Here is a 13,884-nt window from a genome sequence, read left to right as displayed (position 1 = left end):
TAAGAAATAGTGGTACAGTATAAATCCATGTAGTGTTATAGGTATAAACATTAGAAAAAACATTCCTAAAAGTGGTTGCCTCTGGGGAGTGGGACTAGAAGTGGGAAAGGATAGGGCATCTTTTCATTGAAAATCCTTCTGTAACCATGGGCTGGAATTACTTGGATTAAAATCCAAAATCAAGCCAAACCGTGAAAAGTTTTTCATGGCTCCTCATTGCCTCTGGAATAAAACCCAAGCACCTTAGAATCCTATTCCTTTACCTTGTTACTCCAAGTGTGGTCCCTGGACCAGCAGCATGGCCATCACCTGAAAGCTTGTTAGACACGCAGAATCCCAGGCCCCACCCCAGATTTGCAGAACCGTAATCTGCATTGTAACAGGATGCGCAGATAATTCCCATGCACAGTCAAGCATCATGTATGACCTGGCCTTTGTGGACCTCTTCAGCTTCAATACTGGTTGCTCTTCATTGGCCAGAACTTTACTTTCCACTTCTTTAGTCTAAATTCAGTGGCCACACTGGGGTGAATGTGCGTGTGTCAGTGACCAGCTAAATTCTAATCACTGTTTTGGACCCAGCTCATCTACTCCAGGAACCCTTCCACAACCCTCTGCAGCTCTGTTACTACTGTTCCTTAAATTCCCACATTTCTAACTGACGGAAGATGCTTAGCCTTCATTCAGCAAACACTTCTTGGGCGCCTGCTGTGTGCCTGGCTGTATTCAGTGCCAGGGTGGGGAGAAGGCGTTGAGCTCTCCGAGGGCTCCCTCAGGTACAAATGCAGCATCCCCCAGCCCGACGCATTCCACGACCGGAGGTAGTGTGTGCAGCACTCGAATACACACACACACACACGCACACGCACGCGCACACACACGGTTGCGCGGCTTTTCTGAGCATTACGGCGCCCTCCTGCCGCCCCCGCACGGCGCGGGCTGGGAGCCGCCGGTTCCGCTCAGCACTAGCAGCGGAGAAAGGAGGACCCGGGGGAGCGGGATCCCGGCGCCCGGTCGCCCAACCTTGTTCAGGCTTAGGCCCGCATGGAGGGGACTGCGGAGTCCCAGACGCCTGACCTGCGAGACGTGGAGGGCAAGGTGGGCAGGAAGACGCCTGAAGGGCTGCTCCGCGGGCTGCAGCGAGGCGAGTGGGAGCCGGGAACCTCTGGCGCCCTGATGCTCCCAGGGGCGCCCAGCACGGGCCACGGCCTGGGGGACAAGATCATGGCGCTGAGGATGGAGCTGGTGAGTGTGAGCTCCACCTGCCAGGGGGGCGGAGCCCCCTCCGCGTAGGGCCAGACGGGACAGACTCATGCCCCCAGAGTTGGGCTGGAGAGGAGGGAGTTAAAATTCCCCGCCTAACTCTTCAGGATCTCTCCCACATCAATCCTTAAAACCTGGGGTCCCTTAATTGCACCCTGTCCCCAAGGGTGAGTAGGGTGTTGATGGGTCCTGAGGGCTTGGGGTGGGAGGCACAGGTTTTTGAAAGTTTTTCCTGCCAAATAATTGGGAGGGGAGAGGTGAGGACTGGGAAGCGCTGAGAACCTAGGGCAGCACAAATCTGCCCCCTACCCCTCGCTACCGCAGCACCTATCCTCCAGCCACCATTATAGGGCAACGGGTTTTTTGTCCTGCAAATTGGGCCCAGGGTTTGTTCCTCTGAGGCCCCGGTGTTCACACAAGATTCAGCGCAGAAGAGATTTGGGTGAAAACTGCCTGGACTAGGGCCACTAAAAACGTCCTTTTCCCCCAACATCCCCTCACACCCACTTAAGGTATTTGAAAGTTTCTGGAACCTTAGCAAACGGAGTAGCAGCACCATCGGTGTTGGTTCCATCACTGACTCAGTTTCCTTCTGGCCAACCCCCCCCCCCCCCCCCGCCCCCGCCCCAGGTAATCTAGATATTGGGATCTCATCTGTACCTCCTTGGGGAGGAGAGAAGGAAACAGGCATCTTCCCCCTGCCCTGTTGCTGCTGGTCTAGATTCAGAGCTGAGAGGGCAGATGGGGCCCCCTAGGCTCCCTAGGGCCCCGGTTCCGGTGAAGGGGGTGATTTCCATCTGCCACCACTTTGCAGCCAGCTCTAGGGAACTGAGGAATTGCCAGCCACTTTCTGGCCCAGAACCAGGAGCTCACAGTGAGTGTCAGCCAATAGGTCTTCCTTCCTGGAGCCCCACTGTGTGCCCAGCTGTGCCAGGCTGAGCTGTGAGGCAGCAGGGGGGCAGGTCATGGGGGTTCGTGACGACTTGAGAGGCTGGGGACAGCCTTGTGGGCAGAGCAATCAGGGAAGGCTCCCTGGGGGAAGGATTTGAATGCCATGGGTGCACTTGGCCTTGAAGGTTGGAGGTAAGTGCCAGATTCTCCAGAGCAGGGCTGTGACTGTGTCCACCAAAGGAGGGGCCTGGCTTTGGCTCACTGTACTTTTAGTTCAAGGCCTAGAAAGAGCCTACCTAGAGTGTCTTGCTTTGGAAACTAACTTTTACCAAGGGCATGTGCGAGGCACCCTGCTGAGCACTTGACAAGATATTCTCTTAATCCCCACAGCAACCTGTTAGGTAAGTAATGAAGAAATTGAGGCACAGAGCGGTTAAGTAACTGCCCCAGGTCATATAAAGAGTAAAGAGCAGAGCCAGGCTTTGCACCCAGATGATCTGCCTACACTTTACATTTTTCCCATTGAGACCTGCTTTGTGCCAGACACTTGAAACACATTTTATGGCATTGAAGTGAGAAAAGCAGTCCTCATTTTCCCCATCTCACAGATGGAACACGCTGGCAGGTGTCGAGGGGCTTGCCTGAGCTGCCACAGGCAGCCGGTGCAGGAGGGTGCCTGGGCTCTCTCTCTTTCCTGCCTTGGTGGAGATCACCTGTTTGTAAACTTTCAACTGGTACATTTCACTTCTGATTAGATCTTTCTGCATTCTTGACCCAGCCTGGCCTGAGGCCCTGATTAGATCTTTCTGCATTCTTGACCCAGCCTGGCCTGGGGCCTTGACTGCCCAAGAAGGGCATGAGGGAGGGAGCCTTCTGGGGGCCAGAACTGGGGAAGGCTTCTTCTGTGCCCCGCGGATTCCACCCCCCCCCACCCCCCCCACCCCCTGTTCCTTTCTCCCTCCTTGGGCCAGGATGTCATTGATCTCTTTATGCACTCTGCCCTGCCCTCTGTGTTGCACCCCTGGAGGACGGGGGACAGGGCAGGAGGTTTCCCTTGGAGCCACTTGTGGCAGAACTGGTCCAGGCCGTCTAAATCCTGACCTTCAACTGTCCCTCTCCCAGCTCTCCTGCAGGGAGGGGCAGCCTGCCCTTGAGGCCAAGGTCATCCCTGCCTCTAGGCCTCTTCCCTTCTGCTTCCTGCCCCCACTCAAAGGTTGAGTGAACCAGCTAGACTCTGAAATTTGTGCCAAGGGGAAACAATGGCAACCTCCCCTACTTAATCCTCCCACCCAAAAACTGTTGCTAGGACAACTGGCCCCCACGGAGCAGTTTGAGAAAAAGCTTTAGGCAAGGAGGGAGAAGGCCTGGGTTCAAGTCCTGGCTTTGCTCCTAGATCATTTTATGATCTAGGAGCAGAGCCCTGACTCTCTCTTGGCCTCAGTTTTTCTGCCTCTTGGAGGATGGGGGTTGGGGGGTTGTGGGGTCGGATGACCTTTAAGAGCCTTCCTAGTAACCATAGTCTGAGGCTCTCAGTCCACCACCAGGGAGGTAGGGCTGGGAGCATCTCAGGGCCTGATTTGGATTGAGTGACGCTGGAGCCATACTTGCGGCCTCAGGGCTGGGCAGAGTCTGATGTGGATTTGTTAAGGGGAGGAGCGGGGAACCTGAATCCCCCTCGGAAGAGAATTGGGTTGGAGTGGCCTCGGAGGCTGCTTCTTTCCTGAGCTGTTTATCCCCTTTCTGTTTCCAAAGGGATGGTGTGAAATGAGTGTTTCTTTTTCTGGCAAGAAAGCCTTGCTGCTTTCTTCTATTCTGGGAAGTGATGCTGTCACAGTCAGGGAATCCCACTGTCACAGGACTATAGAATCTCGTCCTCAGATTTGTTCCCATCAACATGGTAAAACCCAACCCCTGAACCCTGGGACCTGCAGAGGGGCCAAGGATAGTCAAGGGAAGAGAACCCCAGAACTGAATCTGACCTACTTAGTCCTAGGCTCAGCACCATAAATGAGCTGGGTAGGACCTGCTCTTGGGGAGCTCACAGTCTGGGTTCAGGAAGGAGGGAGACAGACCAGTAACTCTAGTACAGGAAGATAAGTGCTGCTGGAACCCAGGGAAGGCGTCCTGGAGGAGTCTTCATTATAGAGTGACATGGTCAGATTTGGGCTCTGGAAAGGCCTGTTGGAATTGGAGGAGACACATGCTGTTTCCTCTGGTTGGAATGCCTCTCTCCACCGCTTTGTCTGGCTAAAGCCTACTTAACCCTCGAGTCTCAGCTCATGTGGCTTATTCCAGGAAGCATTTCCTTACTGCCCTGGCTGGGTTTTGGCCCCCCTGGGCATCCACAGCCCTCTGTGTTGCAGTTGTTTCCCCTGTTTGCTACGCTAAATTTTAAGTGCTTGCATCACTGTCTTATCTTACCCACTACACTGTGAACTCTGAGGGCAAGAAATGGTGTCTTTTCGTCCTTTATCTAACACAATGCTATGCCTATAAGAAACAAAAAATATCGTTCCATGACTGAATGGATTAATTCTGTCTTGAGGAAAGGCAGGGAAGACTTCCTAGAGGAGGTAACATTTGAGTTGGGCCTTGAAGAATAAACTCAGTGGGAATTCCAGTTCAAGATGGCAGATTGAACACATGCGTTTACTTTCATTCCCTCCTGAAGCTCCACTAAAAAGCCAGTAGAAGGATTATTTTAAAAGCCATAACGCGACTATGACAACAAGAACAAGAGAGAGGATAGGAATAAAATGTTGGAAGCTGAAAAGCAGAAGGAAGAGTGGTAACTAATTTAGCAGAACTGAGAAAAGCTGAATTCCTAGCCAACAGTGAGGAAAGCTGAAAAGCAACCCATTTTGCACTACAGAAACCCTCAAAGGTCTCAGGAGTGGGAAGCACCAGGTATTTCTGGAATGGGGGCACAGGTAGAGCCGAAAATGGAAGGGTCGGTGAATGTTTAAGAATCGTTCTCTGAGATCCTCTCCCTAACTGGGCAACCACGTGCCAGCCACTCCTTTATCCTGGCAGACACTGGAGATCTGTTTTGGAAAGGATAGAACAGAAGGAAGGGAGGAAGGGGAGAACATAGCAGGAGAAGCATTTTTAGTATAAGTTTTGTTTAATACATTTAGTTTGGTCTGACTAGGACTGTTGGTTTCACTGTCAATATGTTTGTCCCCAGTATGAAATAATTGAAGATAATCTCTTATTGTGTCATTAGGAGTCTGTACAGTCTGTGGTATTTCAGTTATTTCTGTCCACATCTCCTTATTGAAACTGTAAGCTTACATTAACCATAGTCATATGTGAAGCCAAATACCGCTTGTCAGGCGGTATGCTATGCTTGTTAATATGTTCCTTCCATTTCTTAAACCTTTAAATTAGATAGTATCTTCATTTTACAATGAAGAAGTGAAGGTTTAAAGGGGGAAAAGAATCCAATTTCACATGGCTCGTTAATGGCAAAACTGGAATTTGAATCCAGGTCTGTTTAATTCCAGAGTCTGTATTTTTCTCAAGGCACAAATACTTGGTCTTATTCTGGTTTATCATTGTGGATGTGAGTAAAGCAATTATTTCCTGCATAACTCAATGGACGTTTATCAAGAGATACATATTTGAAAAGAGTAGAACCAAAGGTCTTCAGATTGGGAGACACCAAGCAAAATTGAGGGCAAGAGGGATTAAATAAAAATGTACTAAAGGTTGTGAGATACCCTTCTCAGCCTTTCCTCCCACTTGGCTCTGAGGATCTTGGCAGCTTTGCTTCCATGATACTCTGTAGAGGCGTTCATCATATTCACCTCATTAAACCCAAGAGAAAAAAACCCACAAAAGATGCTGGCTTCAGGCCTTACCCAATCAAACAGCTCAGCCAGGTAACCCTCAGTGAGGCTCAGAGTTGGCAAGCCTTTCATGTGCACAGAGTTCCAAGTCAGCTCTTTGGAGACTACGCTCAAGGGTGGCAGCAGCTAAAGACCGTAAGACGTCTGATGAGAGCTTCTGTCTAGACCTAAAGAGACAGAGAGAAGCAATGTGAATGAAATGGAGATAAGAACTTATAAAAATCATTAATTGTATCCTTAAAGAGGTGAGAGATAATATTGCAACCATGAAAAAAACCAGGAAGCTGTAAAAAGGAAAATATTCAGAGAACTAGAAACAACTCTTGGAAATAAAAATATAGGAAAAAAAGAAAAACTCAATGGAAGTGTTGATAATATTAATATATTTCAGAAACTAGGACAAATGCAGAAAGAGATGGGAGAGAAAAAGAAATAGAGGACCACGCCAGGATGCCCTCTAACCAAATAATAGGATTTCCAGAAAGAACAGAATAATATTGGAGGAGAAATAATCATTAAAGAAATAATTAAAGAAAATCTCTCATGGGGCCGGCCCAATGGCACAGTGGTTAAGTTCCCACGTTCTGCTTCAGTGGCCCGGGTTTCACTGGTTCAGATCCCGGGTGCAGACTTACGCACTGGTTGTCAAGCCATGCTGTGGCAGGCGTCCGACATATAAAGTAAAGGAAGATGGGCACAGATGTTAGGTCAGGGCCAGTCTTCTTCAGCAAAAAGAGGAAGATTGGCGGCAGATGTTAGCTCAGGGCTAATCTCCCTCAAAAAAAAGAAAGAAAATCTCTCAGAACAAAAGGACATACGTTTCCAGATTAAAAAGGCCCAAGAAGTGGCCAATTCAGTGGATGAAAATAGACCCACACCATGGCAAATTACTGTGATAATTTAGAACACTGAGAACAAAGAGAAGATCCTAAAAACTTCCAGAAATAGTGAAATGATGCTCACATACAAAGGATCAGGAATCAGAATGGCATCAGGGCTAGCCCCAGAAACCTAGTGGTTAAGTTTGGCATACTCTGCTTCAGTGACCTGGGTTCAGTTCCTCAGCACAGACCTACACCATTTGTCTGTCAGTGGCCATGCTGTGGTGGCAGCTCACATACAAACAAAAAAAGAGGAAGATTGACAGTGGATGTTAGCTTAGGATGAATCTTCCTCAGCAAAAAAAAAAAAAAAAAGGCATCAGACTTTTTTTAAGTGTAACACTAAAAACTAGAAGACAATGGAACAATGCCTTAAATCCTGAGGAAAAATTATTTTCACCCTAGAATTCTATACCCAGCCAAACCATGAGCAGTGTGAGGAGAGAATAACAACATTTTAAAATATGATGTGAAGCTTCAACAAATGTACCTCCTGTGCAGACTTCCCCAGGGGCTGCTGGAGGAGAAGCACCACACGTGCACACATGAAGGAGTAAATCAGGAAAGAAGAAGGCATGGGATCCAGGAAGCGGGATCCAACTTGGGAAAGGTAAAGGGAATCCCCAAGATGATGGCGGGGAGGGGGGGGCTCCCTGGAGGATGGCTGTGCAACAGAGACAGATGGGAGCGGATCAGAAGGCTCCTGAAGAGCTGTCTCTCAGAAGATGGAATAGATGGGAGGTAAGGTGTGTTTAAAAGCCTGGAGAAGGAAATTCAGACAATTAGGAGAGAGTTTGGGGATGACTTCCTGATAACTATATAGCAAACTAAGCAAAATATTATTATCCTAAGGAAAACGTAAAGTTGTAGGTAACCATAGTAAACCACCTGACTGAGCTGTGAATAGTATTTCCAAATTCTAAAAAGGTAAACACCGAATAATTATTTTTTTTTGTTTTTTTTGTTTTGTTTTTGAGGAAGATTAGTCCTGAGCTAACTGCTGCCAATCCTACTCTTTTCACAGAGGAAGACTGGCCCTGAGCTAACATCCATGCCCATCTTCCTCTCCTTTATACATGGGACGCCTACCACAGCATGGCGTGCCAAGCTGTGCCATGTCTGCACCTGGGATCCGAACCGGCGAACCCCGGGCCACCAAAGCAGAACGTGCAAACTTAACCACTGTGCCACCGGGCCGGCCCTGAATAAATAATTTTATTGCCTGTATTGGGAATGTGAGGAGACAGGAAGGGTATGGCAGAGGGTTAGGATGAAAGAATTAAATCCTTAACTTTCTATCGTGTGGGAAGTCAATAGAAAACACCTAAAACTTAAAAATCAGTAAGTGGCACATTATTTGGAGATCAGAAGGTAAATAGCAAAATAAACAGCTAAAAAATTAATGGTAGTTGTCTCTGGAAGGTGGGATGTAGGACTAGCATGGGGCGATTTGTTACTTTTCATATAAAATCTTGCAGAACTGTTTGCTTCTTTATGTGCATCTATTACTTTGATTAAAAATAAAACAAAACGAAATTTAAAAAGTCGTATGTGGCAGGTCCTGGGATTCTCAGGGAAGTGTGCTGGAGGTGAAGCTGGAGAGATGGACACAAGAGATGTATTAGGACAGGCTTGGAATGCCAGCGGCTAAAGTGTTTAGATTTTGTTCTCTAAGAGCAGGGCAAAGCCCATGGAGGCTCTTGAGCCCGGGGAGGGACAGACAGGTTCAGACTTGTGCTGGGGGAAGATAACTCAGTGCATCTGAGCTGGAAGAGACCCTAGAGGTTACCCAGTAAGTTAGACTTACTCCCAGTACAGACAGGGCGGCTGCTGTGTGGTGGAGGGAAGCCCTGGAGCCCCAGCCAGGGGGATTCTGACCCTTCCAAGCTCCAGCCAGCCCTTCCCTCTCTCAACAGCTGCCACCAACACCCTGAAGGGACTGGGGGACCGGGTTAACTCTGTCCCCCAGCCCCTGCCTCCTTTTGGCCCAGTCCACTTCAAGTTAACACCTGGCCCCCATATGCCTATTTGGCTAACCATGTCTACGTCTTGCTGGTGAATGTGGACGGGTTCAATAGTTAATACCCTATCTATGAAGTTCAAAACACAGTAGGATCGGATTTTAACACAGTACTTCATGTTTACTGAAACCTTACTCTGTGCCAGGCTTTGTGCTGACTACTTAATAGACAGCATCTCAGAATTCTCACAGCCTGTGAGGTAAGTGATTTCGCCCTGTTTTACAAACAAGGAAACTGAGGCTCAAAGAAGATAAAGTTGCCCACAGTTCTATCTAATCAGTAGTAGAGCTGAGATTTTAAACAGCAATCTCTCTGCCGCTAAAGCCCACATGCCAAACCATTCTTTTTCCATGCTTCTTGAAAGTGAAGCGTAGTTGGTTGGACCACAAGATAGAGGCCTCGGGAAACGTTGGGGAAACCCATGGCCCAGAACTGGGGACTGATTCCTTCTCCCACTCCCCCAGGCTTACCTGCGAGCCATCGATGTGAAGATCCTGCAGCAGCTGGTGACCTTGAACGAGGGCATCGAGGCGGTGCGCTGGCTGTTGGAGGAGCGGGGCACGTTGACCAGCCACTGCAGCAGCCTCACCAGCAGCCAATATAGCCTGACAGGCGGGAGCCCAGGCCGTTCAAGGCGAGGCAGCTGGGACAGCCTGCCAGACACCAGCTCCACTGACCGGCTGGACAGTGTCTCCATCGGCAGCTTCCTGGACACAGTGGCCCCCAGTGAGCTGGATGAACAGGGCCCCCCTGGGGCTCCCCGTCCTGAGATGGACCGGGCAAAGGTTATACCTAGTGGGGAGAGGGCTAGGACTGAGGTGGACCTGACAGCCACAAGGTTAGGGAACTTGAGGGCTGTGTGGAAGCCCCCAGGGGAGGGGCTCCACAGTGCACCTCCTGAGCCACCAGAGGATGAGAGTGCCAAGCTGGGCTTTGAGGCCCACTGGTACTGGGGGCAGTGCCAGGATGATGTGACCTTCCTGTAACAACTTTTCCACCCTTTTGTATTCCTATGGCTCTTTCATCTCTAGGTTCTGGTCTCTCTCAAAATTTGTTGTCCCTCAATCTGGGACTGGGAAGAGGTTACCATGGAAACCTGCCCTCACCATCCCTCTGGTCCCTGGGGAAGCTCTACCTTTATCCCTCAATTATTGGGTCCCTAAAGCTATTTCCATAGATACATTGACTCTAGAGGCTTGACCTGCCACTCCTGGTGTGATGGTATCTCTTCCTCTTCCTCCTGCAACTAGGTAAGGATTTGAGGGATTTCGGACCCCTCGGAGACCGTTGATGAAGAGATGGGGGTGTAATTACCTCACTCAACATCTAGGACCCTTGGCCCTCCTCTTGGCCAAAATGGAGGATTGTGCAGGGACATGGACGTTCAGGGCCAGCCCTCCATGGCTTGGCCCTCCCAGAAGCATTTGGGGTCGGTAGAGCCGTCCCTTCCTGTTGGGGAGTGATGTCATTTCCTGCCAGGATGGGTTAGCCTTTCCCTGTACCAGTCCATTAGTGGTGACACTTCAGTATAGCGGTGTCTGAGCCCCTGCTGCTAAGTGAGACTGTACTGTTTATTCTCCATACCATTACTTCTTGTGAGTGGAAACATGTCACCCCTCCTGGCAGGAAAGTTTTACTCTCAGATGTTTGTCAGAAGCGTTCTCACTTTTTAAACAGTGTTCTCATTTTATCCTAGGGGGTCTTACTTCCTGTATGGCCACCTCCCTGTCTGGTACCAGCACTCCTATATCTGTGCTTGTAGGGAGGGAAACTGGCAGGGGCCTCCACTCATGGCTCTCAAAAGTCAGTTTGGCCATCTTACCCTGTTCCTGGGTTGTCCCCATTCTTGTCTTCTGGCTCCAAAGCTGTCTGCCAGGAGCTTCAGCCTTTGTGTCTCCACACCTTCTTGCTTTCCATTTCAGGCCTCAGGCCTTTTATATGCAGATGAGTCCCCCAGCCTTCTCTGCCCACTGCTGATGGGAGCTGGAGGGAGGACGGAGAAGCTGGAGGCCTCTCTCAGAGCTCTGAAGGTGTGCCAGTCTCCAAAGAGGGGAGGTGTCTTCTCTCGTCTTGTGTTTCCCTTCCCCCACCCTGCCCCAGACCTTCCACCATTTGGTCACAGGATGCCTGCTGGAGGCCGGGACACAAGCAGTCCCCTTGTCTGGGATACAATGGAGGGGTGGGGCAGGGAAACACAGAGGCTCTTTGGCCCTAGGACCCATATCCTGGGAGGGGGGAGGGATGAGGGAAATGCTGCTTTCCTTCCTCCCTCAAAACAAGCCCTAGACCCCTGGGACCTGAGGAGGGAGCAAGGGACTGGTGCTGGTTCTGGGTCCCAGGGCCCTAGTGAATTACACCAAAGAAGGAATTCAGGGAAGCTGCCAACCTGGGGCTCAGGGAGGGGACAGGCCTGGGGGCAGGGGCCGGACACAAGGGCTGTGGCTGATGTCAGGGAATGAATGCTTGGAGCTTACCCTTTTGAATTTCAGGGAACTGCCCATATGTTGGTCCCTGTTTTTCCTGGGCCCTGAAACTAGATTATTGACAGGCAAAGAGGAGAGAAAAGGGTGTCAGGTGATCCTTGCCTATTTGCTGTGCCCTCCTGAGTTGGAGGAGTCTTCCTCAAATCCTAGAGTAACTCCTGCAGTTTCTCTACTTTTCATTATATGCTGAGGAAGAGAAGGAAGCCAAGTTGATCATCTCTGCTTCCCGGAAACTCCTCAAGTCTTCTGCAGCCCCCACCCCAGTCTTTTTTGGGCAATACGTTCAGTCTGTGGCTCTCCCCTAAAGACCCTCTCTCCTCCTCCCCTCCTTTGAAAGTGATTGGAATCTCTAAAGTATATTCTTAGTCTCTCCTCCTCTGCCACCCACCAGCGCTCTCCTTACTACCCCTCCTGGTCTTGGGCTCCTGACTTCCCCTCAGGCTGGGAATTCAAATACCTTTTTCCGGTCCCTACTCTATTGCCATTTTGTAGTGTGCCCTTTGGTAAACTACTTTCTCACTTGGAAGTCTTATCTTCCTTTTTGAAGCTTATTTATTCATTTAGTCTACTTTTGAGCTGAAGAGGTTGCCTGCCCTCTTGTGGCCATTATGCACCATTGCTAGGGTGGCTGGATGGAACCTCCAGGCTCAAATACTGGTACAGCCTTGAAGACGACCAGCACCCTCAGTGCACGGACGGGCTAGAGAGACGGCCTAGAGAGGGCAGAGGCTTGCCCAGTGCCACCCATTGCAGCTCTATGGCAATGCAGGTCACAGATCCGGATTTCTTGCCTGCCTGCCCACAGTGCCATCAGTTGGCCAGACTGTTCCCCCACACCACCCAGTCAACCAACAAGCCCAAAGGGACTGAAAGCAATTTTCCTCCTATTTTAATATTCAGGCTCTCACCGTACCCTAGAGAGGCAGCTCAGTGTTTAGAGAAAGAGCTCCAGGCTCTGAGGAAAGAGAACCTTGGACCTGGATTGGGTAAAGGGTGCATGAATCTGGACCACAGATATAAGGAAAATCCATCCTGGACCAGCTGTTTTTCTGGGAAGGGCCAGTAGGCCCAGACATCATGGGCAGAGAGCTCAGCATTTCAGAACTGGGGGTTAGAAGTGAGGTGGGGATGGAGAACTTTGAGATTAGGAAATCCAGATGGGTTCTGTGGGGTTGGGGAGCTCCAAGATCAGCTGATGACAGCACCATTGGATAGGCACAGCTGGATAGGGCAGAGATGAGACTGCTCATGGCAGCTGCAGAAAACGCTCCTGGGAGGGTAAGGGGTGGCACTGGTTGGGATGTGTCCATCCAGGAGACATGAGCATGTGAGTGGGCAAGAGCAAGGGTCTGCATTTAGGGTGGGGACGGTGAGCTTGAACACTGGACTGACTGGAAGCTCGGTGGCAGCTGAGGTGGGAAATGCTTGGGGCTTGTAGTGGACACAAGCTCACTATGTGCATGGTGCCAGGCACATCCTGGGTATTAGTGACACAGTGGAATGAATGAAGGAATGAATGTAAACCCACAAGGAGAGGTGACTTTTTTTTTTAAAGTGGGTAATTAGGTAGTATAGGAATTTTAAACATTCTTCTATTTAATTCTCAGCAACCCTATAAACTGTGCATTATTAACAATGTATTAGGCATTTGCTCAAGGTCAGATAGGTAATAAATAAACTATGTGAACCTTGGTCAGCTGGCTGCAGGGGCTTCCAGGAAGTCTTCTCTGATTCCCCACTCCCCACTCTCACAGACCTTACTCTCCTCGGAGAACAGGTTATGCTGCCCAGTAGCAAGGGCCAGTGTACTAGTTTCCTATAGCTGTTGTAACAAATTTCCTCAAATCTAATGGCTTAAAACAACACAAATTTATTACCGTACAGTTCTGGAGGTCATAAGTCTGAATTCAGTTTCACTAGGCTAAATTAAACTCGGGGGGTTGACAGACATACGTTCCTTCTGGACGCTCTAGGGGAGAATCCATTTCTTTGCCTTTTCCAGCTTCTAGAGGCTGCTTGAATTTCTTGCTTCATGGCCCCTTCCTCCATCTTCAAAGCCAGCAGCATAACATCTTCTCTCTGACCTCTGCCTCCACTCTTCCATCTTCTCTCTCAAATTCTCCTGTCTCCTCTTATGAGGATTACATTGTGATTACATGTCCTTGTGATTACATTGGGCTCACTGGGATAATCTAGGATCATCTCTCCATGAGAAGATCCTTAATTTAACCGTCTTTTCTGTTGTATGAGGTAAAATATTCATAGGTTCTGGGGATTCGGACATGAGCATCTTTGGAGGAAGGGCCATTATTTGGCCTACCACGGGCAGAGATGGAGGGTGGGCAGGAGGATGCACTCAGGCCCAGAATGAACCTCCATCCTTGGTCCAGCCTTCCTCCGCCTGGAGTGAGGGGTGGTGTCAAGGGGGAGGTGGCCAGGTCCGGGCCCCATGTCTGGAGAATGGCAAGTGCCTCCTGCGTCATCACTCCCAGGG

The 13,884-nt window shown here is 49.7% G+C and overlaps 1 protein-coding gene across 1 annotated transcript; it reads left to right on the top strand.

Annotated features, from left to right (window-relative positions):
- The first annotated feature begins 946 nt into the window (after window positions 1-946).
- Window positions 947-13,085, top strand: LURAP1 (leucine rich adaptor protein 1). Its single transcript, XM_014827873.3, has 2 exons — window positions 947-1,245; window positions 9,372-13,085. Exons 1-2 carry the CDS (start codon window positions 1,045-1,047, stop codon window positions 9,891-9,893), a joined length of 723 nt encoding a protein of 240 aa, XP_014683359.1. The 5' UTR covers window positions 947-1,044; the 3' UTR covers window positions 9,894-13,085.
- Window positions 13,086-13,884: the final 799 nt, after the last annotated feature.

The sequence above is a fragment of the Equus asinus genome, chromosome 5 (assembly GCF_041296235.1).
Source record: "Equus asinus isolate D_3611 breed Donkey chromosome 5, EquAss-T2T_v2, whole genome shotgun sequence".
Classification (NCBI taxonomy): Eukaryota; Metazoa; Chordata; class Mammalia; order Perissodactyla; family Equidae; genus Equus; species Equus asinus.
Note: the sequence above shows the minus strand (reverse complement) of the source record. Positions and strands in the feature narration are given on the sequence as shown.